A 24,448-nucleotide genomic window follows, 5' to 3' on the forward strand; every position below is an offset into this window, starting at 1 on the left:
ATTTTATCCCAGCAATCAGAGAAAAGTAATCCAGACGCCTGGCCACTCTTGTATTGTGATCAGGGTGGTGACACCAAGGGAGCTTCATATGCCAAAACTCACAGGTCTGAGCCACTTAAGAGCTGTTTCACCCCCAAAATGACTACCTGCATGAAAACAGTGAGGCACAGCTGTTTGCTACCCTTTATTAAGAGGCCCCATATCCTCACTGAACTTCAGCCACACCAGACAGGTCCCCCAAAGATAGCCTAGAAGGGGAGGGAAATGACTTATGATCCCACCATACCTCCCTGGAAACAAACCCACCACAGACAGACAGACAGACAGACAGACAGGGGCCAGGGAAAAGAACTGGCCTCTCAGTTCTCTCCCTTTTGCACCCATGTGAAAAGAAAGTCAAACACTGACCACGCAGCGTCCAGCCCCCACCCCACCCATAGCAGCGTTGGTGGGGCCCCCCTCTGCAAGGGGCGACCCCAAGGCAGCTCTATGCTCTTCCTTCACTTTGGTTTACTCCTGGCAACTCCGTGCCCTCTCCTCCACTCGGCCTCCAGCTCCGTCGCCGCGTCCCCGTCTTCGTCACCTGCTCAGACCCTCTCTCTCCGCTCTGGGCTCCCTGCCCCAGGGCTTCTGGGAAAGCAGCATCTTGGGGCCTCCTTCCTCCCAGCACAGCCTGGCCAGGCCCTCTCTGCCCAGGACACGGGAATCACACTGCTGCCCCGCTCTCCTTGAGGTCAGGGGCCGAGCGCTGCCGTCTCATTCGCGGCGGTGTGGTGTATGGGGGGTAACGGGGCCCCGGGGGCCTCTGGGTCGGGTAAGGTTGGGGCTGCTGGGCATAATAGTTGTGCTTTTTGGACTGGAAGTTCTGGGCTTCTGGCTGTGTGGAACCCCCTCCCCGGGACCGGCTTCCTCCATCCAGAGAGTTTCTTCGGGGACGGTGCGACCTGCGGGGACTTGGAGGCCTGCGGGCAGAAGAGGCTGGCGATGGAGTGACTTCCTCTGGAGGCTGGGGTGGAGCTGGGGCCTCCCCGCTCCCCACTCCTGGCCAGGACTCTCGGTGCTGGGGGTTGCTCTTAAAGGGGAAGCGCAGCTTGCAGTCGTGAGGGGGCACGAAGCGGGCTGGGGGCCTGCGCAGACCCCCGCCCCGGCCCCCGGAGCCCTGCAGTCCCTGCAGCCGCAGCTGCTCCTGCTTGAGCCAACGAAGGCGACCTCGGCGGAAGGCAGGGTCCTCCTCCATCAGCCTGGACACACGCTCCCAACTGGACAGGGGTGGGGAGGGCGGCCGGACTGAGGGTGAATGGTCACCAGACACTGCTTCCTCTGCTGCCGCTGACCCTTCAGGTGGGGCCCAGGCGACCTCACCAGACTCGTTCTCGTCCTCGTGATCCTGGAAGGGAAAGAAAGGGGTGAAAGGAAAGGACAAGCAGCGTGGCACAGCTGAATCCCGAGGCCACGTGGACCTGAGAGAGGAACTTGGCAGTGCTGGGGTGACCGGATGAGAAGTGTCCAGAGAGGAACACGGAGACACGGATGCCGGACTGCTAAATGGCCACGAGCACAGGCTGGCTCTGACGCTTTCAGCCATGCGGTCAGATCCTTGTGGCCTCTGTGCCTGTTCCCTCCTCTGTGCAACACTATCCAGCAACAGCACCTGCAGCCCACTGTTTCTATCTCAGAGGGAGAGCAGAGCAGGCAAGCGGGGCAGGAAGCCATTATAGGGACGGCCACAGAGGTGACCAGGAAGGGATTCACCAAGATGTCATCAGGGTAGTCAGGACCTGGAAACAGGAAGAAGCTGTGTGGGTGTCTGGGGAAAAGCATCGAGGCAGAGGGAACAACGGATACAAAGCCCTGTGACCGGAGCACTCCGAGGTGCACTCTGAGCTCAAGGCAAGTGGAGTGGCGCAAGCAGGGCCAGAGGACCAGAAGCTGGCTGGGAAAGAAGCCCCAGTCACTGGAGCCACGGGCATGAGCACCTGCTGTCCCCACCGCCAACACCACCACCACAGAAAACCCAACAGATCAGAACCTTGTTTTAAGTAACCCCAGTGGATCACACAAGGGATCAAATACAGATGTGCTGTGAAAAAATGCAGAGCAGGAAAGCTGCCAGCACTACCTCCCACAGAGCCGTGGTGAGGATCAAGGAGGGGCACAGGAGCCGCACTCAGGACTGCGACCACCTCAGAGCCACCCATCGGCCAGAAGGGAGACGCGGCAGAGTACACACAGCATCTTTCAAGTGTGCGGAATCATCGCGCACTTTGCTATCAGTGGTTCTCAAACTGTGTTCTACTTCAGAAAACCCGGAACTCATACACACAAATTCATCCCCAGAGATGTGGCTCCAGGAGGCTGGGGCAGAACCCAGGAGTCTGCATTTTTAACTTGCAGCCTGGGGACTGCAAGGCACATGATTCATAAAAAACTCTTTTAAGAAAAGCTGTTAAACTTCACACACTTTTATCAGAGGGGAAGGAGGCAGGGACCCGAGGGCAGATGCGGACTCCTCAAGAAGTGCGGAAAGAGGTTGCGAGGGGAGAGGCAGCTGGCGCAGGCAGCCTACCTGGGCCAGGGGGATGACCCGCTCCATGCGGAGCATGCGGTCCCGCAGGGCCTGCAGCTCCCGGTCCTTGCTGCTGTTCTGCAGCTTCACCTCCTGCAGAATCCCGGTCAGCTTGTCGATGTGAGCGCGAAGGTCCTCCACCTCTGCTCCTCGGGCTCCCTCCTCCCCTCCTCCACTGCCACCTCCGCCGCCGCCGCCTTCTTCCTCGCCCACGGTATCCCAGACATCCCGGGCCACAGCCCTCCAGGCATCTCCAGGCCCCTCGGGCTTGCCGTAGGTGCGACACAGCTCCCTCATCTTGAGGGCGGCCAGGGCCTCAATCTCAGCCCGCCCGTGGCGGAAGTCAGCCAGAGCCACCTCATAGCAGATCTCCTTGACTGCCTGCATCTTCAGGTCAGCCATGGTGGCCCAGCGGGGGTCTTTCCCCTGCAGACGCCGCCTCTGCGGGATCTGGTAAACCCTGCGAGGGGCCCTGCGCTTGCCACTGCTGGGCAGGCCACAGCGCTTGACGATGGTCTGCACCGTGGTGGGGGGCAGCTGCTCCCTCAACGAGGAGATCAGCCGCCAGCTCTCTTCACAGGACCGCTTGTCGGAGTCGTCCCCGCTGTCGGAGTCTGCATACTGGGGTGGGAGAGAGTGAAGACGGACTGAGCACCTCCCGAGCCAGCCCTCTTCAGACTCCAGGGAGACCCCCGCCAGGGCGCCTGGGTTCAGGTCCTGCGTAAGTCCTCAGGAACCACGAAGCCTAGCGGGCCTGAGTGATCTCTGCTGCCCTGGACCATGGAGATGATGGCAGCATCTACTTCACAGACAGGCTGGCAGGTTACATATTCACCACAGGGGATGACACAGGGAAAGTGGTCATAAATATTAGCTGTGGTACACCAAGGCTAAGATTCTGGGTCCATGTTGCTTAGTCACAGGGACACATTGTGAGAAACGTTCCTCAGATGACTTCATCATCGTGTGAACTTCACGGAACGTACTGACATGTGTTACTAGTAATATAATCTTTTTTTTTTTTTTTCTGTCTTTTTGAGACAGGGTCTCACTGTGCAGTTCAGGCTGGCCTTGAGCTTGCTTTGTAGCTCAGGCGGGTGGTCCTCCTGCCTCAGCCTCCCGAGTGCTGGGATCACAGTAGTAATATAATCTTACAGTACCACCATATTATACGAAGTCCATCAGTGCCTGAAGTATCAGGCAGAGGGGCCAGGGATACTGCTTAGCAGGGCAGCACCTGTCTAGCAAGAGTGAGCTCCGGAGTTCTATTCTCAGTACCCACACACACAAAAAAAGTCAATCTACTGGATCAGTGTAAAATAATCCCAGTTTGTTCATTTTGCCAGGGATATAGCTCAGTGGCATAATGCCTGCCTGGCAAGTATGAGGCTGTGACTTAGATTCCCAGTACCAAAAGAAAGAAAGAAAGAGAGAGAGAGAGAGAGACAGAGAGAGAGAGAGTGAGAGAGAAAGAGAGAGAGAGAGAGAGAAAGAAAGACAGACAGACAGACAGACAGGCAGGCAGGGCAGTCACATACCACGTGATATCACATTACTACTCCAATCAGCTTACAGATTTAAAAGCCCATTAAAGAACAATATTATGGCCAGTACAGCGGCACACACTTGCAATCCCAGCACTCCAGAGGCTGAGACAGACGGCCTGCCATGAGTTGCAGGCCAGCCTGTGCTACATAATCAGTTCAAGGCCAGCCTGGGGGGGGGGGGGACAACCTTATGTACATGACAATACTTAGATGCGGTGACAATCACTAAGGTAGCAATGGATCAACTGGAGAGTGGAGATCCCTGGTCAACTGGAGGGACTGTAGGGTCCCCACCCTACTGTCCCATCACGTTTCTCTCATCTCTTCCTCTAGATGCTGCCCACACCTCAGCCCACCGCCACTTGGGCTGGAACAGCAGCACGCTGGACACAGCCGGGCTGAGGTGCTGCCGCTCGGCTCCGGCTCCAGCTCTGCCTGCCCCACAGCACCTATCTCCTTACCAGCCGCTGCTGCTCCAGCAGAAGGTCAGCCTCTTCCTTTTCTTTCCGGTACTGATTCTCCAGGTCCTGCAGCCTGGAATCAAATCAGGAGATGGAAGAAGAGCTAGGTGGGGGAGGGGGGCGTGTCTGATGCACCTAAGTGGGGTATTCAGCAACAAGAGGTCACTGGGTGCCCAGGGCCTGCAGGGGCACAAGGAGGACCCCTCACACCTCTTCTCCATCTCCAGCTTGATGTCAATGCCCTGCTGCTCCAGAAGTTCCTTCTGGGCAAAGTTCCAGTCGACAGGCTCAGAGGGCGGTCCTGGGGGTGGGGGGACCCCTCGTTCCCGTTCTAGCCGTGCCTGCTCCGGGTGATTGAAGCGGAAAACATGGTTTTTGCCCATCACAATCCTATTCCCTGGAAATACAAGAAGGAGAAAAGTAGAGTTTCTCCCCTCTAATGGCAAACCTATTTCTACATCAAGGCACACAGGAGCTTGCTCCTGAGTCCCCCAAGCAGAAGGCCGCCACAGATCCCCTGGTTGACCTCAGGAAGCACTCAATCCCACCAGTCAGAGAGAACTGGGGGAGCTGGGAATCCTTGTCCTGGTTTCCTGGGGTAGCAAGAGAAACCAAGAATTGACTTCTTCATTTTCATAGCCCAGCTCCTTCTATATCTCCCTACAATATTTCTGACTTATTTTAGGGTCCTACCATAGGACATGCCTAAAGAGTCCTGCCTTGCGATTGCCATGTGTGCCCACGTTGGTGACACATTTCCTACCTGACCGCAGCACCAACGGCTCTGTCACCAGCTTCCCGTTGACGTACGTCTCAGCGCCTTCACAAGGCTCCAGGGTGACCACCACTGAGCAGAAGGACAGGAAGGGAAAATCAGACCCGGGAAAGGCAGCGATGGTCACAGTTCCCACCCCACACATGCGTCACCAGTCCCACCCTAGTACCTGTGGGGGTGCCAACGCCCCTCTGGTGGCAGGCAGCACAGGAAAGGAAGAGCAGAAGGAGGGTTAGAGGCCAACAACAATTCCCAGGAGCTTCTGAGGTGGCCCTACTCCCCCACCATGATCCTCCCCAGCAACAGCTCAGAAAACCTGTAAATCTCAGAGTGGTTCACTCTTCATACTCAACGGGCGGAAACCCTTTAAGAGGTCCATTCCCACCTTTTTGAAAACATTGTTCCTGGGGGGCTGGGGATTTAGCTCAGCGGCATAAGTGCCTGCCTTGCAAGCAGGCAGTTGTGAGTTCGATCCCCGGTACCGATAAAAAGGAAAAAGACAAAAAAAAAAAAAAAAAAAAAAAAAACATTGTTCCTGGCCAGCCCCAGATTCCTCTAGGAGGTACCTAGCCACCTCTGTGTCTGCTGCATCTTGCAAACTGCCACCTGACCAATCTTCTCAAGCCAAAGATGACAATGACGAGATAGTCAATTCAACACAAACATCTATCAACGCAGTCCTCAGTACAAATCACTAAGCCCGGGGCTTGCTCACAACATCAAGATATAGAAGCAGCCTTCTTGCCCTCACAGAGCACCATCTTCTTGTCACCAGCAGACCCCAATATCCCAAAGACCCAGCCCCTGCAGCCCCTCAGCCAAGGGCAATGCACAAGACATCTAACTTCTGCGGTGGCCTGTGAAGTGTGGTAACGACGCCTTCTTTACAGAGTGGCTGAAAGGCTCAAACTATAAAGTAATAAGCAAACGACTTTTTCATTATTTACACGAAAAGTAATAAAGCAACACGGAACCTGGAATGAACTGTAACAGCAGGCAGAGATGAAGCCTGTGAATCACAGAGGACAAAGACAGCGAAGAACCCGCGGAAGGACTTTGCCTAAGGAATCCTAGAAAGGATTATTACGGGAGAGTGGTAACTTTTTTTCTGGTACCGGGGATCAGACTCATGCTTGCCAGGCAGGCACTTATGCCACTGAGCTAAATCCCTGGCAAGTGGTAACTTTTGATCTGATGCTCAAAGACAGACTCAGATTTCCAGGGGCATAAGTATAAAAGAGAGGAGAAGCCCTGGGAGAGAGACAGCTACAGGACATCGCTGTGCGTCTGGGAGCAACAGAAGGAGATGATCACCAGTTTACCTTCCCTCTACTTCCTTATTTCTAACCGTGACCTACGCATTCACTGACTGCGCATATATATGATGACCCTACTACATGCCGGGCACTATTTTATTAGATTTTGGAATCCAATAAAGAGATAAAACTAAAAATTCCTGCTCTCACAAAGCTTACCACTGACATGTTAAGACAGACAACAAACTTTATAACTTCAAGTCATTTCATTCTAATAATCTTTAAAAGTAGTTCATTGAAGGATGAGACAAGTGCTTGGACAGAAAGTATGGCTAGGAGCAATGACCGCTCCAGCCTGGCAGGCAGCCTCATCCCTGTCCTTGAACTCCTGACAATCTGGCAGCACAGGGCAGAGTCCACAGGACCAGCCCCTGCGGCCTGTACTCCAATTCAAGTCTGCCGTTCGTAACTGTGTGATCTTGGGGAAAACTACCCAGCCACGAGCTTCAGTTCTGTCACTGCTGAACTGGGTCAGAAAACACAAAGGTCCAAGATGGACAGTAAATACTCTTCTATGTCTGTGCTGCCCACTTGCTGGATCCACCCACATCTAGCCAAGTGCTAAATCTGCAGTTAGGATAAAGGACAGCTGGACTAAAGGCCCCACTCTTTGGGGCACAGAAACACTGGCTACTTTCCTTTTCTTTTTTTTGCAGTACTGTGGCTTGAACCCAGAGCCTTGCCTTGTACATGCTAAGCCAGCAAGCACTCTGCCACTAAGCTACATCTCCAGGCCTTTTTAAGACAGGGTCTCCCTAAATTGCCCACCATGGACGTGAACTTGTGATCCTCCTTCTTCAGCCTCTCAAGGGCTGGCTGTATAGAAGCACCATGCACCTGGCCTTCCTGTGATTTATTTGGCACCCTTGCACATAATCTCCCTAAACACACTGTGAGCTCCTGGATGGTGGGCGTGCCCCATTGCTCTTATACGGCTTTGACATCTCCCCAAGTGCATGGTTTGAGGTCATCACAGAACAGAAATTCTATAGTAACTCAGTGAACTGAACTGATTCAGCAGCTCTGTCTGAAATGCTAGAAACACTAGCATTGGAGACTTGAACCAGACCGGAACGACTGTTAACCTGCTAGTCTTCTACCAAACCGAAATTCAACAAGCACATCTTAACTCTGAGCTGTTCGATACACGACAGTGTTTTCTCCTTCTCAGGGGGTCTGGGTGTGTTGGGCTGGTGAGCCCTGAACTCCTTGGCTCAAGTGGTCCTCCTGTTCAACCTCCAACACAGCTGAAATTCCAGGCAAGCAACTTCATACCCAGCCATTTCTTACTCCTTAAAATACTGTGGGGCTGGGAATATGGCCCACCTGGATGCTACCCACAGCAGCATGAAGACAAGAGCCAAACCGCACTGCCTGAGGACTGATTTGTTGACACGTCACACAAATTACTACTCACAGCCCATGACTCCTGATGATCCCTGAATGCCTCAGGTCCCTCTCAGGAAAAACACGGTGATGCATGCCTGTAATCCCAGCACTCAGGAAGATAGGCAAAAGGACCCCCCTGAGTTCAAAACCAGCCTTGGCTCCAGTAAGTTTAAAAGCAGCCTGAACGTCATAACAAGACTCCGTTTCAAAAAAAAAAAGGCTCATGTATCTCTTATGGGCTAAACTCCACTTGGTGTAGTGCAGTCCAGAACTGCAGGAGGCTGAGACACGAGAATCACAAATTTGAGCCCAGTTTAGGCAACCTAGTGAGACTGTCTTTAAAAAAATAAAAATAAAAAAGGCTGGGGATGTAGTACAGTACAAAGGACCTGGGTTCAATCCCCAATAAAGGGAGAAAAACAAAGAGGGGACAGTAGTCTAAGTCTGCAAAACATTAGGAACCACAGAGACACATGAATCTTTAACACTCAGAAACCTAGGTCAACATAGCTAGACGGATGCAGATTTCCAGATAAATTCAGACAGCCCCTGAAACGAATACAGGTTTTCATACACAATGACCAGAGCGCACTCTGAGGCAAAGAGAAGAGAAGAGAAGAGGGCAGCGTTTTCTTTCCAGCCCCCCTCGTCCTGACAGGAACCCTGTCCGGCCTCAGGTCCCCTGCTGTCCCCTGACCGCGCAGCCAGGCAAGCCCTCAGCATTCCCTCACTGCTCAGCACCGAGGGTGAGGACACACCACCCTCCTCGACTCAGTTACTCTGCCGGGGCCCAGCCCAGCTCTGGGTGGGCTGGACGTGGGACTGGCCTCGCGCTCTAACATCCCTTTACCTCCCCCAGCCATTACCTTCTCCATCTGGCTGAGGGATGCTCCGGAACAGGCAGTGTTGCTCCCGGATAAACTGTCCCGTCAGCTTGATGTCTACGTCTATCTGGCCAACCCTGGAGAAGAAACAGTGAACATTGTGGATGTGTGCCAAGGCCGGCCACGAACATCAACTCACCCAACTCAGCGAGTCAAGCTAATTATTTCCACTTCGCACACAAGAAGGCTAAGGCTCAGGGAGAAGAAATAACGCACCTAAGGTCCCACAGCCGGGCAGGGGCGAAGCCGGGATGTAAGCCTGTGCCCTTCAAGCCCGTGTCCTTCGTCAGTCCATACAGCAAAAGGGGAAAGTGAGCCCGGGACTGGGGGACATTGTCAGCTACTCTGCTACTCTTAAGTCTGACGGCTCAAAGAACTCTAACACCATGACAGCCAACACTTGCGGTGGTGGGAGGGCAAAGGGCAGCGCTTTAACTCCAGGAGACTCGGAGCCCTGGGGTTGCATTTGTATCAGCAGGAAAAGCCTCAGCCACTAAGCCTTCCATGAGCGCTACTCCACCATAACGCAGGCCAGGCCTATTCCCTTCCCTCCTCCAAGAGGGTCCCACCACAAGATGCCGAAGAGTGGTATTAGGGCTAAGAATGAGGCAGTCAAAGTTTCCTATGCCCTCTTCTGCACCAGTAAGTTACGAGCCATCCGTAAGTGCTGGGTCAGTTTTAGACTCAGAATCAATCTCACTGTCAACAACCTAGGGGGACAGAGGACAGCCGGCCACTAAGCAGGCAGACTTAGCAACTTGCCAAAAAGCCAAGTGAGGGATGGGGATGTTTATCAATGGTAAAATGCTTGCTTAGCATGTGCAAGGCTCTGGCTTCGAACCTTGATTCTGACATTAAAAAAAAAAAAAAAAAGGAAGAAGAGGAAGAGGAGAAACTAGGGAGGAAGAAGAGAGAGAGGCTGGAAGAGCAATAATCAGGGGTGTGGAGGCAAGGATCTGGGGTGCTGTGGTGCACACCAAGACAGAGTCACCAGCACAGCCACTCCTCTGCAGCCACACCCCACAGAAAAGAGGCTGCCCCTCCCCGGCCCTGGGTACATGCTACCTGGTGATGCCATCTTTAATGTGGTAGAGCAGACATTCAGACATCAGCGGGTCTTCATTCAGGTTCACCAGGTGGGGAGTCTGAGGGTGAAGAGGTGGGTGGTCAGGGAAGGCTCTCCAGGGGTGGTCAGGGCAGTCACAGATAGAGAGAGGGCAAAGAAGTAGAAAACCCTTTTGCCAGCGGGGCTGGCTGGCCCTGCAGACCATCACTGATGCTTTAGTCTCCACTTCTCACAACCATCACCTCTGCCTCCCGCAGTAAAGCCTACAGAGCTGCCCCCACCACCCGGCCCTCCCAAGGCAGCAGCCCTTCCCAAGGCTCCTCCCTTTGCAGATGCACAGCTCACCGGGATCCCACCCAGCAGCTCAGGGATCTACCTGTGCCGTGCTTTATTCCCTGTCCCCACACCTACCCTTTCCTCCTCCAAAACTTACGCTGTAACCTCTGGAGAGTAAGTGAAGGAACGAGTGAGGACACTGGGACCCCCCCACCCTTTCATCACACCCTGAATTTCTTGTGAGCACAGGTTACTTTACAATTTTTAGTTTTTTTTCTTTTGGCACCGGGCAACAAACTCAGGACCTTGCGCTTGCCAGGCAGGTGCTTATACCACTGAACTACATCCCCTGCTCCATTTTAAATTTTAAAAAAGTGCCACTTCAACTTAAAACTAAACAAGCAGGGGCTGGGGATTTAGCTCAGTGACATAAGCACCTGCCTTACAAGCAGGCGGTCATGAATTCGATCCCCGGTACCGATAAAAAGTTAAAAAAGAAAAAACTAAACAAGCAAATACGCTTCTCGTAGGAGACAACTGATTCTTCCTTGGCCTCTGCCTACTCAGCCCTGCTCCTGCTTGCCTCAGGCCAGCAGAGAGCTGCTGCGTTGCCCTCCCCAAGGCCTCCCCTACCAAACCCACCCCAACACCGGGCTGACCGTGCTGCTGCTCTCCGCTGGAAGCCCAGCCCGGAATGGCATGTCTACTCAAGAGCACGTTTCCTGACATGTTCTGCTTTTATCAGTGTACTGTGACACCCAGCAAACACGTTCACCACGGGAAACAGGTCACACACATAGCGCATCCTCTACCCCCCTCCCCTTCCCTCCAGCCCATTCCCCCGACTCCAGGTCCCCTCCAGCCTCCCCAAGCATGGAACTCTGGGCAGCACACAGCCCTGTCCCTCCATTCCTCACTGCGGCTGTCCACCTGAGAAGGCCCTCCCTACAGTCACTGCCCAGCTAACACCTGTCCACCCCGCCCCTGGCCTGCCTGACATCCTGCCCTCTCTCAGGTTTCCAGCATTCTGCTTACACACTGTGACCCTGTCACTGTTTCCACAGGGAGTTCTCCAGCTGGCACCCGTGCCCACCTGACTTGAGACCTGCTGTTCACCCCGCCCTCCTTCACGTCAGGGCTTAGCTCTCCTGTCCAAGGCCCTTTCTGAGACCCTCTCCCAGCTCTGTGTTTTCCCAGTGGACTGCTGAGCTCTCACTCCAGTGTGGGCCTTCCACGACTCTGACACTCATGAGCTGCTTACCTGCCATACTGCCATACCTGTCAAAATCACTTGTTCATGTCCTCCACATCTGTCTCAACTGCCACTTCCTCTATGACGCCTTCCCAAGCCTTCCAACCAACACAAACTGCCCTGCCTCTGCCCTACAATGATTTACTGTGGGGCTTTTTGCTTTGTTTTGTTTATTTATCTGACCTCAGGAAGGTGCAGGATGGGACACAGAGATGAGTCAAACCCTGACTCACCATTATGTTAGTATGGAAATCAGAGCCCATTTGGGGAGGTGAGACTCGGCGTGGAGACACTGCTTGTGACAAATGAGAAAAATGGATGGCTCCCAGAACTGAGTGTTTCTGACCTTCAGTTCATATATGTGTTCATGTGTTCCAGGGAGTTGAGCACTCCTGTATTCTGGGACAGACTCAGATGCAAAGAGGAAGTGCAGAACTACAGAAGCTCAGGATGATGGAAGGACTTCATGAAGAGGCAACATGGGAACATGCCAAGGAAGAGGACCCAGAAAGAACATGGAGTCGAAAAGTCCAGGTTTAGAGGCAAAAGAGACGTCCCGAGGCTCTGGATTTCTTTGGGACCCACTCTGTCAGTGTGCCAAGGCTCTGTCCACAGCTGATGTGATGGACATCTGTACCTGCCCTTCCCCAGAACTCCAGGGTCACTGCTGCCATGCTCTGCTCTCCCCACACTGCCACGTCAAGTCTTTTCTGGGGCTGGCAGACAACGATGGGCTCTGGAAGCAGAAGGCAATCTGTCCCGGGGGAGACTGAATGCAATCTGAATGCAATGCTTTTCAATTTCTGTTCAGTTTTAGAACTCTGTGCTAAAATGAAATCTTTTCAAGTGAGTGTGGTGGCACAGCCTGTAATCCCAACACTTTGGTGGCTGCGGCACAATAACCTCTCGGCCAACCTGAGACTGCATAGTACCTTGACATAGCAAGATCCTGTCTCAAAAAAAGAAAAAAGAAAACAATCTTACCTAGATGCCTAGACTTGTCAAGCAGACAAGCAGAGGGCCAACCAGGCCCACAATGGGATAGGAAACCCAGAATCTGGTCCTCTCTCCTGATTTCTGCTCCTGAGAAGCTCTCAGCCAGGTGTGAAAATCACATATCCTTTGGTGGGGATCCCAGCAAAAAGGGGTTTTGTCTACGAGACTTCAAAACAAACTGTAGCTTCTTCCCTAAGAACCAATCATCCGTTTGACCACTCCCAGGCTGGAGCCACCCCTACCAACCCCACCTGCCCTGGAAGTCTAACACTTCTCCCTTCAGAAACTTATGAGAAAGGGCCACACGGTGTAGCTATGTGGTAGAGCGCGCTAGTCTAGCATGAGTGAGGCCCTGGAGTTGATTCCCAGCAGCCTTCCCCACTAAGAGAGCCAGAGAAAGACAGAGAAAACACACACGTTCACCGTCATCAACTTGAGAAAAATACAAATGTCAACTATTCAGAGACACCTTTTCACCAATCACATTGGCAAAGAGCAAAAAGTCTGATTTACCCAGGATGCTAAAAAAAAGTAAGGGAAAACAGGCTTCCTTGTGTATCACTCTTGAGACTATAAGTAAGAGCAAGGTTATAATCTTCAGAAAGTATTTCGGCAACATAAAGTTGTTTTTTTTTTTTTTTTTTAAACTTTTTATCGGTACCGGGGATCGAACTCAGACTGCCTGCTTGCAAGGCAGGTGCTTATGCCGCTGAGCTAAATCCCCAGCCCACCAACATAAAGTTTTAAATGGCTACCGTTTGACTCCAAATCCCTACTTCTAGGAATCTATTCCTACATGTGACACCTATTTATAAGACTACATTGTAGGGCTGGGGATTTACCTCAGCGGCATAAGAGCCAGCCTTGCAAGCACATGGTCGTAAGTTCAATCCCCAGTACCAATTAAAAAAAAAAAAAAAAAGACTACATTGTAGTACTGTTTATAGTGACAAAGAATGAAAAAAACCTAAATAAATTATCCTGCATCTGTACAATGAAGTATTCTGACACCTTGAAAAATGCCAAGCATGATGGTGCATGCCTGTAATCCCAACACCCGGAGGGTGAAAACAGGTGCATCATCACGTGTGAGGCCAGTCTGGGCGACAAAGTGAGTTCACCGCCAGCCAGAAGTGCACAGCAAGGTCTTGTCTCCAAAAAAAGGAAAGGAGAGAGAGAGAGAGAAGAAACCTTTAAAAATAAGGTATGCAACCACTACTATTAAAGAGAGGTTGTGTATATAATTACACGTATGACACATGCCTGAGCTTGCTGAGGACCTCCAGGAAAATGCACGATGGGCTGATAATGGAGGCTGCTGCTGATAGGGGAACTTGAGGAAGGAGACCTACTGGGTTCTATTCCAATGTCCTCTCTGGTATGTACTGTTTTTTCCAGAACAATCAAAACCCCTCCTTCTGGTATCTGGCCTTTAGGAGGTAAACTCCCGCAGCAGTGTCCAGCCTGCAAAGAAACTCCCGGGGGCTGGAGATTTAGCTCAGCAGCATAAGCGCCTGCCTTGTAAGTGTGTGGTCATGAGTTCCATCCCCCGTACCGATAAAAAAGAAAAAGACAAAAAACCCAAAAAAATATTAAAAAAAAAAAAGCAAGTCCCTCCATCGGCTTCTTTAGTCCTTTCTGCCTGTACTCCACCTGTGCGATGGGGCATCCATCAGTGCCCAGGAACAGGCGCCCAAAGATGCTTAGAAGCCATGCTAAGGACTACCTACCAGGAAGCAGCTGGACACCCAGTCCTGGACCAGCCCTTCAGGCTGGCCTGACACCCTTAGTTATCTACTCCCAACTTTGACTCCCTTGTTACAACTGGGTCCAAGGAAGTCAAAGCTCTGGGCTGGGGATTTAGCTCAGCGGCATAAGCGCCTGCCTTGCAAGCAGAACAAAGTTTCAATGATCCCTGCTTGTTTGGTTTTCCAGATGGACCCAGACTTACAAAACAAAGTGAGGCCTCTTTTCAGCTACCCACCTTTTCCCATCAGCCTCCAAGGACCCCGTCTGACCCCAGAATAGTGTGCCTGACGTAAGGCTGTGCCTTGTCTGCTCTGCCCCATGGGCCAGACAGACCTCGCTGGTTCCCTTGTGGGACTGGAAGTTCCTGCTTGCTCAGCCTGGCTTCTACAACACCCCTCATCAGGGTGCACCAGCATGGCTACGCTGGCTGTCTTGGGTTAGCACCCACTCTGCCCAGTTGGTCCTGTGCCACCTGATGAAGTATTCTGAGTATCACTGCTGCCCCTAACTGAGCCTGCCCACTTCTTTCTTTCTTTCTTCTCAGCAAACATTTACCAAAAACTTACTCCCTGTGGTGGCACACAGGTAGACACAGCCCTGTGTCGGGCATCAGCCTGCCCCACTCCACCCAACATGCACCCTGAGTTTCTCAGCACAACCTCATCCCTACTATTCTCTGTCCTCAAGTCCTGCCAATGTTTCGGGCTTCACTTTCCAATCTAACTTCTCTGAGAATCCACCTGCTCCATCTCCAGGCCACAACAATGTCCCCATCTAAACCATCCTGCCACAGGCAAACTTGTGCTTATTTGGCACATGGTAGTGCTTAGTTCTCCTCTATCGCTTTACAGACACGGTTTCCTAAAGTCAGCCTTTAGAAAAAGTAAATTTTTAGTTAATTTTCTGTGTGGAAGCAAACGCATAGGGTAAGTTCAAATGACACAAAAGCACATATAGCACTAAAGTTGCCACCTGAATTCAACTCTAGTTTCCCAGTTCCTTTCCTTGCTCCCTGAGTAACCATTACTGAGCAGTTTCTCAAGAATCCTGAGATAAAGCCGGGCGTGGTAGCTCACACCTGTAATCCCAGCACTCGGGAGGCTGAGGCAGGAGGATCACTGTGAGTTTCAGACCAGCCTGGGCTACAAAGTGAGCTCAAGGCCAGCCTGAACTGCATAGCGAGACCCCGGCTCAAAAAGACAAAAAAAAAAAAAAAAGAATCCTGAGATAAGCTGTACATTCTCTCTTACACACACATAAAGACTTAGATCCTAAGCAGTTGGCGGTTGGCACAACCGCAGAAGGGCAGAGCGCCCATCGTCCTGCAGCCCAAGTCCTTGGCCACAGGTACTTCCTAAGCACCAGCTGTCTGGCAGGCGGCAGGAAGATGTAGAAAAAGAGGAAAACACCAGAGGTGGCACAGGAAGGACAGATATGACAGAAGGACACGTCGGAGCCCTCAGACAGAAAGACCAAGATTGAAAACCTCACCCCGCCACTGTCCACTCTCTCCTCCAGGAGCCCGCAGAGCTCTCTACGCCTTTGCGACCCCTCTCTCACACACCTTCTTTGGGGAGAAGACGCCCACAGTGCCCCCGTCCTCCCGGACAGCCACTCCCATCTCAGCCAGCAATGCTTCTCTGTGGGAAAGGGAAAGGCGAAGGTCAGTCTTGCCCTCACGCCCAGAAGCTTCCCTAAGGCCTGGCCTCTTCCCCGCCCTCGCGAGTTCCCGGAGGCGGCCCGGCCCCCAAACCTCTCCATCCTCAGGGCTTCTGTCTTTCGAAGCTTCTCCTCCCAAGTCTCGTTCAGTTCAGCTATAATCTTCTCCGTCTCCTGGGGGCACAAGGATGGACTGGATCAGGACAGTCTGTGACGCACACCTCCTGCCAGGGCCACAGCACTCCTGGGGGTCCTCGCTCCTCAGCCCTGGCTGTAGAGAAGTACATTCCCAGGAGCTCCACCCCCCACCCCCCACCCCTGCCAACTCCAGATCTGCACCTGCAGCCTCTCCATGGCCTCCTCAGGTCCAATCTGGGGCTCAGCACTGGAGAAAGATGGCTCCACCTCCCCATTGTGTACAAGGGGAGATGAGGGCGAAGCTGGGGCGGGTGGAGGTGATACAGCTGGTACAGCACCTCCAGGACTCCCCTCTTCTGCCTTTAGGCCTGGGAGAGAAGAAGGTCAGAGAGTGTGAGGGTCACTGAGGATTTCACTCAGCAGTGAAAGCAACAGCCTGGCCAGCACGAGGTGGTGCGTTCGGTCCCCAATACACCAAAAACAATAATAAAAAAATGAATGTGAGACCTGCAGCACCAACTACCTGTGAGGCTGACGCAGGAAGATTATTTGAACCTATGAATTCAAGACCAACTTGGGCAATATAAAGAAACTCATCTTAAAAAAGAAAAAAGGGAACATGCTAAAGAAAGATGAAACCAAACGCTAGAGAAAGCCAAGAGATTCACAGAGGACTTAGAGAGACTTCTGGGCAACCTCTTTCCAGACAGGGAGCCCCGTCTCTGCCTATAACCCACAGACACAGCTTGAACTCAGCGAGGCACCCAGCTCCTTCTGTCAACAGCTCGAGCTGTTGGAAGTTCAGAGTGATGCTGAGCTGGAATCTGTGTGTCTGAGTGCTTATTATTTCTAGTTGTTTCTTCTTAGAGACATTCTTTCAAATGTTGGAAGGTAAACATCACATCTTCTTTATCCTCCTCTTCCCCAAAACATCTTTGTTCCCCTGGCTGTGTCCTTTGGCATCCTATCCTCTGTGAAACTGATCCCCAGACTGAACAGAGTCCATCAATACGGATCAGACATTCTCTAAGAGAGACTGCCTCTTATCAGGGAGGCTGGTCACTGCATTTTAGAAACCGTTCTGCTGTTGTCTGTTAAGTTTATGTTCAGCTAAAACCCTGGTATTTTATAAGAATTTCTATAAGGTAGGTGCCCGGAAGCCTCCTTATCACTCACTGTGTGAATCACAAATGCATGACTTGCCCTTTCTTCCTGCACTGGTCACAGAATCCCAGGAGACTGGCAAAGTCCTTCTGAATCTCAGCTCTCCCCAAGTATTAGTCCCTCCGAGTTCTGTAACACCTGAGACACAAATGGCCTCTCCATTTCTGTCTGAGTTACTGGACAAGTGAAGGCCTGCATAGAGAGGGGTCCCTCCCAGACCCCAGGACTGAGCAACAGCAAGTGGAAAGGGATGGGGTGGGCCAAGGGATGTCCCTGGTGTCCCTACCTCCCAGAGCAGAGGCCGAGAGCCCCTGGGCCATCAGCAGTTCTCGCAGCCGTGCTACCTCCTCTTGTAGCTCTCGGATCAGCCGAGCATTAGGGTCCTCATTGATGACAGCATTGCATTTGATCTGCTTGGTACGGTCAGCATACCTGGGTGAGGAAGGGATCCAGACTGGTGCGGACAGGCACAGAAGCCCTTGACAAGCTGCCCTCCCTCTCAGGACTCAAAATAAACAAGATTCACCCTTCTGCCTCACAGAAGGATCCTCAAGTAAGCAACTCTGGGCTCCTGGCCCTTCTCCTATGCGCCCCCATCTCTGCCAGAGTTAGAAGCCCCACCTGAGGGTGCTGAGCGTCTCCTCGTAGTTGATGTCAGCAGGACTCAGGGCTGCAATCATTGCTGTGCGTGAGTTCCCACCTATGAACAGGGAGATGGAAAAGCCTCAGCTAAGCCGGGAAAGGGGGTTGCCCAGTGTCCAGACAGGAGTCTGACGGGATCACTGAGGCAGGGTGAAGCTAGGAAGTCTGCTTGCTGTGGGGAGGGACAAGGGGAAGGAGACATCAGGTATCCACAGGAAAGTCACAGGTCTGTGGGAGGGGATGCAGTCAGCCATCGTTGTGAGGTCAGGAGACACCTGGCCTTAGCAGGGAAGGTATGGCCTTGACCTTATAGAAAGTCTTCAAAAAAGTAGGGCATGGTGGCACACACCTGCAATCCCAGCACTTAGGAGGCTGAGGCACCAGGTCCACTGTGAGTCTGAGGCCAGCTTGGGCCTCATAGTGAGTTCAAGTCCAGCCTGAACTACACACTGAAACTCTGTCTCAAAACCCAAAAATAAAAGATAGTCTGCAAAAGATATTCCCCAGATTAGGGGAGAAGGGGGCCAACCCTGACTGGAGTCTGGATTCTGGCTGTGGCAAGGGAACCTGTCAGACCTATCAAAGGAGGCCAGTGGGAGGCCAGGGGGCAGGGTTAGCAGAGGCAGGCGTCCCTCACCTAAATTCTCCTTGAGCAGCCAGGTGAGCACGGAGTCCCGGTAAGGGATAAAGTCTGACTTCCGCTTTTTCGATTGCTGTGAGAGGGAAGCAACACCGGAGTGAGCCACGCCCTGAACCTGCTTCCCTGAGCCTCTCTTCCTCCCAACCCACAGGACTCACCATATCTGCAAGGGCTGAGATCACCTTCCCCAGAGTAGTCAGGGACTTATTGATGTTAGCACCCTCCTGCCAAAGGATGAAGGAGGGGATGAGACTTTCTCTCCACCACAGGCGGATCCATCTCACTTCCCGCCCACTGCCAGGGAGAGTCTCAGTGGCACCTGCACACTCCCCCACTGCTACCCCATCTGTTCCTCTAAAGTGCACTCACCTTCAGACGCATGCCCCGGGCCCCTGAGGAATCAGCCCGCTCGCTCCCAGCAAGGTCCACCAGACTGATCTTACTGACCTGGGGTTAGAGGAAAGAGGCAGGATGTGACTGGGGTGAGCGTGGGACGGGAAAGGTAAACCAAGGGAATGGCTGGCAGCAAGGGCTGGAGAAAGCTGGGCAGGGCAAAGGAAAAGGAGCGGGGGAAGGGCATGGGAAGAGGACAGTGAGGAGGGGCGGGTTACTCAGCCACCTGTTCACTGATTCACTTACAAATACTAACAGACCCACTGTGCACCACGACACGGGACAGAGTGGGAGCTCAAGCGCCCTGAAAACTCTAGTAAGGACAAACAAGCAAAGAGAGGCTGTGGTACATGATCTGACTGATGGGAGGGAGGCACAGCTGTGGAAGTCCAGAGACGACACAAACCAGCAGCTCGACGGATCCCTACCTTCTCCGAGTCCAGCCCCGTGAGCTGGTCATGGCAGCGCTGCGTGAAGACAATAGTGAAGACAGCATGGGAACGGCTGCTGGTCTCATTCATGTTGGTGGCAGCTACCGTCCTGGGGGGAAAGGGACAGTCACAGGGTCCTGCCTTCCCTTCCCAGCCCCGGTCCCCCAGCGTCTGCCTGGCCGGCCTGCCTTACCGCGCCTTATTTCCACAGTCCATGAGGTCAGCAATGTCTGCATAGGAAGTCACAGCCAGTTTAGACAAATCCTGCACGTAGGGGCCCAGGATCGGGTGCTCCCGGACCCGCAGAGATCCCCGACTCTTGGGGTTCAAGAGGTCTCGTACCCGCTCACAATAGATTTCCATATAGCTCACCTGAGTGCAAAAAGCACGTGAGAAGGAAGCAAATAATGACACTGCCAGTAAAACTTACCCTAAATTCCACTACGCAGTACGCAGGTAATCAGCTCGCACACACACCAGTATGGTGCTGATTTTCCAGTGCCAGCTCAAATCTCCCATCACCCTTGCAAAAGGAGAGTCTAACCATGAGCACTTCAGACCGACACACTCAGCAGCCAAAGCCTGAAACTACTGCCCAAAGTCAGAGTCACCAGCAGAGCCAGAATGAGAGTCCAACATTAATCCTGCCCTCAATCTTAATCTCCCCACTCTCCTGCCTCCCTGCCCTCCGGCCCTCCCCCATCAGGACTCAGGCTTACCTCTACAGAATAGGAGAGCTGCGCACTCTGGTTCTCACTAACACGAGAAAAGAGGTCCTCACAGAGCTGGAGAGAGACACAGAGAAGCACAGAGATGCTCCATTCATGGCACACACGCAGTGCCCAGCCCCAAGCCTGGTCCGGGCCCAGGTGACTCAATATTTCCCTTTCTACAGGCTTGAGGGAGGAGCTATTCCCATTTTACAGGTAGGAAAGCAACCACTTGCCCAGAGTCACAGGCTGGTATTCAGCAAGGCAGGATGAACCCAAACATCTCATTCCCAAGCCTATATGTAAGGTCACTATGCTACATAGGTAGAGAAATCACGGTCAGCTCTCGGGTATCCACAACTAGATCTTTTTACAGCCAACATGTCCTTTATGATATAGAAGCCCATTAGGGAATTATGCTCTCAGATAATTATAAAATAAAGTAAACCAGCAGAAAGTGGCAAACCAGGCCTAGACCCGAGGCTCTTCTCATCCAGCTTCCCTATCTCTCACAGGGGCAAAATCTTCCCCACCGAAAGAGACCTGGTCCAGATTTTAGCCAATCCCATAATATTTTCTATAACTGCGAGCCTCAGAGAACCGGCTCTCTGCCCCGTAACCCTTAAACCCCTGTCCTTCTCCTCTGTGAGCAGGTGAACACGCCCCTGCCCTGGCTGGCCAGTCAGATATGTACCTGGGGCACGATTCCTTGCTGTCCCGGCTCCTGTCGCCCCATCATGGTGTAGGACTTCCCAGCCCCAGTCTGCCCATAGGCAAAGATGCACACGTTGTAGCCTTCAAAGGCGTGGAGCAGCATCTCTTCCCCAATATCTCGATACACTTGCTGTTGAGATGCAAACTGGGGGTCCTCGGCCTAGGTAAAAGGGGGCAGAAAAAGATAACAAGATTATCATTTCTACCCTTTTGGTTTTGTTTTCAAAAGAAAAAAACCAGGAGCACTGGTTTGTCTTTGTCTATGGTCCCACCATCCATCATCAACCTAAACAACCCTGAGCATTCTATCCAGCCCTCCTGCTGGTTCTAATTAACCTAAGGCACTCTACCTGCCCCACTCCCAGTCCCAAGTACAACCTAAGGGCCCTACCCATCCCCACTCAGGGCTCTCCCCACCTTCCCATCCAGCCCTAAGCATCCCAGGAAGGTCCTTTTCCCAGCACTGCTGCCTCCCCAGGACTTAAATCCCCTCCCCTCTATGTGTTAGTTTCTTCCAGCCCAACAACCTCACCGAAGTGTGTGACCAGTAGGAATAGTCAAAAGTGAAGCTTTTGGGGGCATCCTTGCTCTGTTTGGGATTGAAGATGGCTGAGGGGGCAAGGGATGCAAAAGAAGAAAACGCAGGTCAGACACTCCCAATCTCTGCACACTCTCCCATAAGCCCCCAGAAAGCAGACATCCCATTCCCCATCTTAGCCCTATTTCATCTCTCCCCTTTAATAGTCCCCACCCCCTCCTGCCACCAAAGCTAATTTTGGCCTAGGAGGACCCGCCCCCTATGAGCTGCCTCCCTGGATTGGGCAATAGGAGGGCTCCTAGCCAACATTCCCCCCACTGGGGACAGGAACATGGAAAGGCCAGCCTGCCCCAGCCCCCGCCCTTAACACTAGCACCTGCTCTGTGCCCAGCACAGTCCTCTGGTTTGGTCCAACAGGACTGGCTTCCACGGTAGGGCTGGCTCCCCTCTTATGCCCAAACAGACCCCCAAGACTCACTCACAGGTGGTGTTGCCCTGCATGCTGACCACACATTTGGCATCCTGGCTGGTCTCACGGGCATTGAAGGGCCGAACCCTCACTGCCACTTTCACGGAGGCACCAGCCATAGCTCCAGACACTCCTGCCCTCCTCAGCTGGAGGACAGAGAAAGAAATGTTGATCAGAGCCACTGAGAGGACTCCAACATCACTTCCCAGCTTCTCTTTGCAACCATCTTTCTACTCCCCTTCCCCAACTAACCAATCCCTCAAGGACCCAGTTCCTGCCCCCTCTGGTCTTCCTCCCAAGTATCACTACTTTGGGGGCTCCAAACATATTCTTGCCTCTGTCCCCAGCCATCTCCCAGTGTGGAGGGACCTGGGCCATCACCCCAGAGTTACCTTGTGTCCTGGCCCCAGATCAGAGGTGCTGTATCAGTTCTGGCTGCCACCGACCCTCGTAGGGGGAGCCCCATCCTACACTTGGGGCCTGGCCACACCAGCAAGGACCGTAAGGGAAACCCTGGTTGTGGGGGAAGATTGGTTAGGAGGCACCTGTGGCTTCAGAGTCTGTCTGGGATTCTGCATTTAGAGAGCAAGAGGTAGAGGGTAGGGGGTAACGTTAGGAAAGGTAAGAATAGCTGCCTCTCTGGAGTAGCTGAATGCAATGTGAATTCAAGGGCAGGAATGGTGATATTTTTATTCCTCATCACTCACAAGTGTACTGAACGTTCAGACAGAAGAGAGAGTGAAGCTGTACAGAGAGCAATTCAAAGAGGGACACATGGACAGAGATGCTGAGGGTGGCAGGATGGCGGAGAGGAGGAACAGAAAATCAGACGCTAAGAAAATGGAAGAAATACACCAAAAAGCAATACTAAGGTTATGCTAAAAAGACAGAATGGGAGAAGGAAAGGGAAGACACAGTGAATATCAAACCCAGAGATTCCGAACAGGCAGAGAGGGGGCCCTGGGGCCAAAGCACAAACTGGGAGCCCAGGAAATGAGAGAAAATCCCAAACAAAACCTAATCTAGAATCCTTTCACAGGATCAGCAAGGGAGTAGAAACCAGTTCCCACCTAGTGTCCACAGCGTCCACATGAGGCTGGGGCTGGCGACAGGAAAAGTCCAAGAGCTGCAGGTACACAAGGCCTGCCTTTTGGGCCTCAAGCCCCTTGCCCAGCCCTCTACACTTCCTCCCTAGGATCCAGGACAATGGTTAGGGTAGGGTGGGGTCATCCTGTATCCACCATACCAACCCCCAAGGCTCCACTGTTGGGGGAATCGGTGTGCCTCTATCTTGGGGATTAAAGGGGAAGAGGTTTGACAGCTCCCTGAAAGGGGAGCAAAAGGAAAGGAAGCAGGCTGGTCCCAGCCCCAGCCTGGGGCTAATGCTATGGCGTCCACAGCCCTGGGGATGGTGCCAGGCTGGAGCCCAGGAATGTAGGTGATCAGGTGCCCACACCCTGTGAGGAGAGGCTGAGCAGCCCACGCCCACGGACGGCAAGGTGAAGACTACAGAAAGGGTTGAGGGATGCCAGGTTCCCACCTGTGGCCCTAAAGAATCTCAAGCCTCTCTCAGGCTGGGCCTCACCTCACCAGCCTTTCTGGGCAAAGCATGGGCTGTCCCAGGACAGGAAGGGAGTAGCCGAAATCAGAGGCTAGTTCGGGAAGAACGGCCCTGACCCCCAGACCCTGACAGGGGAGGGAAGGACACTGGTAGGGACACACAATCGTGACTATTACAACTAAGCAGGCAGAGAAAAGAACGGCAGGCTAACAGCAATAAGAATAGAGGTAGATCCAAGGGTCTGCCGATGCACCTTTTAAGGTACTGCGGGGTACAGGAAGAACCCCGCGGCTGGGATTGGGTCTGGTCACCAGACAAGGGACCTCGGGCCACCTGCACCTCACCCACCCCGCAATTCTCCAAGAGGCCCCTGCCCGGCCTCTCTAGGCGGCCGTGAGGACCCTGGCCCCCAGTCCAGCCAAACGACGGCAGCCTAGGGCCTGGCACTTCTCTGCGCCTCCGCAACACAAACAGCACATGATCCCAGTTCTCGAGTCCAGCCGGCACTAGCCCGGTCCAGCAAACGGGACCCCGGCTCCCCGCCCGCCCTGCCCAGCACATTCCTCCGCCGGCGTCCCTTCCCTTCCCCCCTCCCCAGCTCTCACCTCGTAGCGGCGGGGCTCCCGGCGCAGCTCCGCGAAGTGCAAAGGGACAAACTTTCCGGGAACCGGGAGACTGGAGTGGTAGAGATCTGGGGCCGGTTTGGGGTTGCCCCCGCCCCTCGCCGGGTCCCCGGGCGACGGGCGGCTCACTCGCGGCCCGGGGCGGCAGCAGTAGCGGCGCCAGCGGCCGGCGCCCGCCCGGGCAGCGCGAGCTGGGGCGGGAGCGAGGGGCGGGGGACGAGCGGGCGCGCGCGCGGACGGGAGGGCGGGAGCGCGCTGCCCCAGGAGGGGCCTGGAGCCTCCCGGCGGCTTCTGTTAAAGGGGCAAGGCGTCCTGACTATAGGAGCCACAGCGCGGAGCGGGGGCACCCGGAACCCGGCAACACACACAAGAGCAACCAGCCGCCGCGACGTGGGAAAGTGGCCAGCGCCTGAGGAGCCGGGAAAAGTGGGGGCGGACCCTGAGGGGGACCCACGCCTCGGACCCGCGCACGTCGCCGCCGTCGGGGGC

At 53.5% G+C, this 24,448-nt stretch overlaps 1 protein-coding gene across 1 annotated transcript; it reads right to left on the minus strand.

Annotated features, from left to right (window-relative positions):
• Positions 1-171: 171 nt before the first annotated feature.
• Positions 172-24,138, minus strand: Kif1c (kinesin family member 1C). The gene is made up of 23 exons (XM_003466298.5): positions 23,942-24,138; positions 22,168-22,288; positions 21,789-21,921; positions 21,301-21,377; positions 20,749-20,928; positions 20,064-20,129; positions 19,538-19,716; positions 19,342-19,453; positions 18,890-18,967; positions 18,679-18,744; positions 18,518-18,593; positions 17,860-17,938; positions 17,525-17,670; positions 16,276-16,442; positions 16,031-16,110; positions 15,842-15,917; positions 10,004-10,083; positions 8,921-9,015; positions 5,338-5,421; positions 4,785-4,971; positions 4,575-4,647; positions 2,567-3,187; positions 172-1,387 (listed from the first exon to the last, which is right to left on the minus strand). Exons 3-23 carry the CDS (start codon positions 21,892-21,894, stop codon positions 707-709), a joined length of 3,309 nt encoding a protein of 1,102 aa, XP_003466346.1. The 5' UTR covers positions 21,895-21,921; positions 22,168-22,288; positions 23,942-24,138; the 3' UTR covers positions 172-706.
• Positions 24,139-24,448: the final 310 nt, after the last annotated feature.

The sequence above is a fragment of the Cavia porcellus genome, unplaced genomic scaffold (assembly GCF_034190915.1).
Source record: "Cavia porcellus strain 051 isolate PalLab524CR breed Dunkin Hartley unplaced genomic scaffold, mCavPor4.1 scaffold_32, whole genome shotgun sequence".
NCBI classification, from domain to species: Eukaryota; Metazoa; Chordata; class Mammalia; order Rodentia; family Caviidae; genus Cavia; species Cavia porcellus.

Bases quoted from the DNA above. Each gene is read 5' to 3' on its own strand.
- Kif1c (XM_003466298.5), bottom strand. From the start codon at position 21,894: ATGGCTGGTGCCTCCGTGAAAGTGGCAGTGAGGGTTCGGCCCTTCAAT. The intron at 16,111-16,275 runs GTGCAGATCTGG...TTGTGCCCCCAG, and splicing joins AGGCCATGGAGAGGCTGCAG to GAGACGGAGAAGATTATAGC. The intron at 1,388-2,566 runs GTAGGCTGCCTG...TTTCCCTTCCAG, and splicing joins GGGTCATCCCCCTGGCCCAG to GATCACGAGGACGAGAACGA.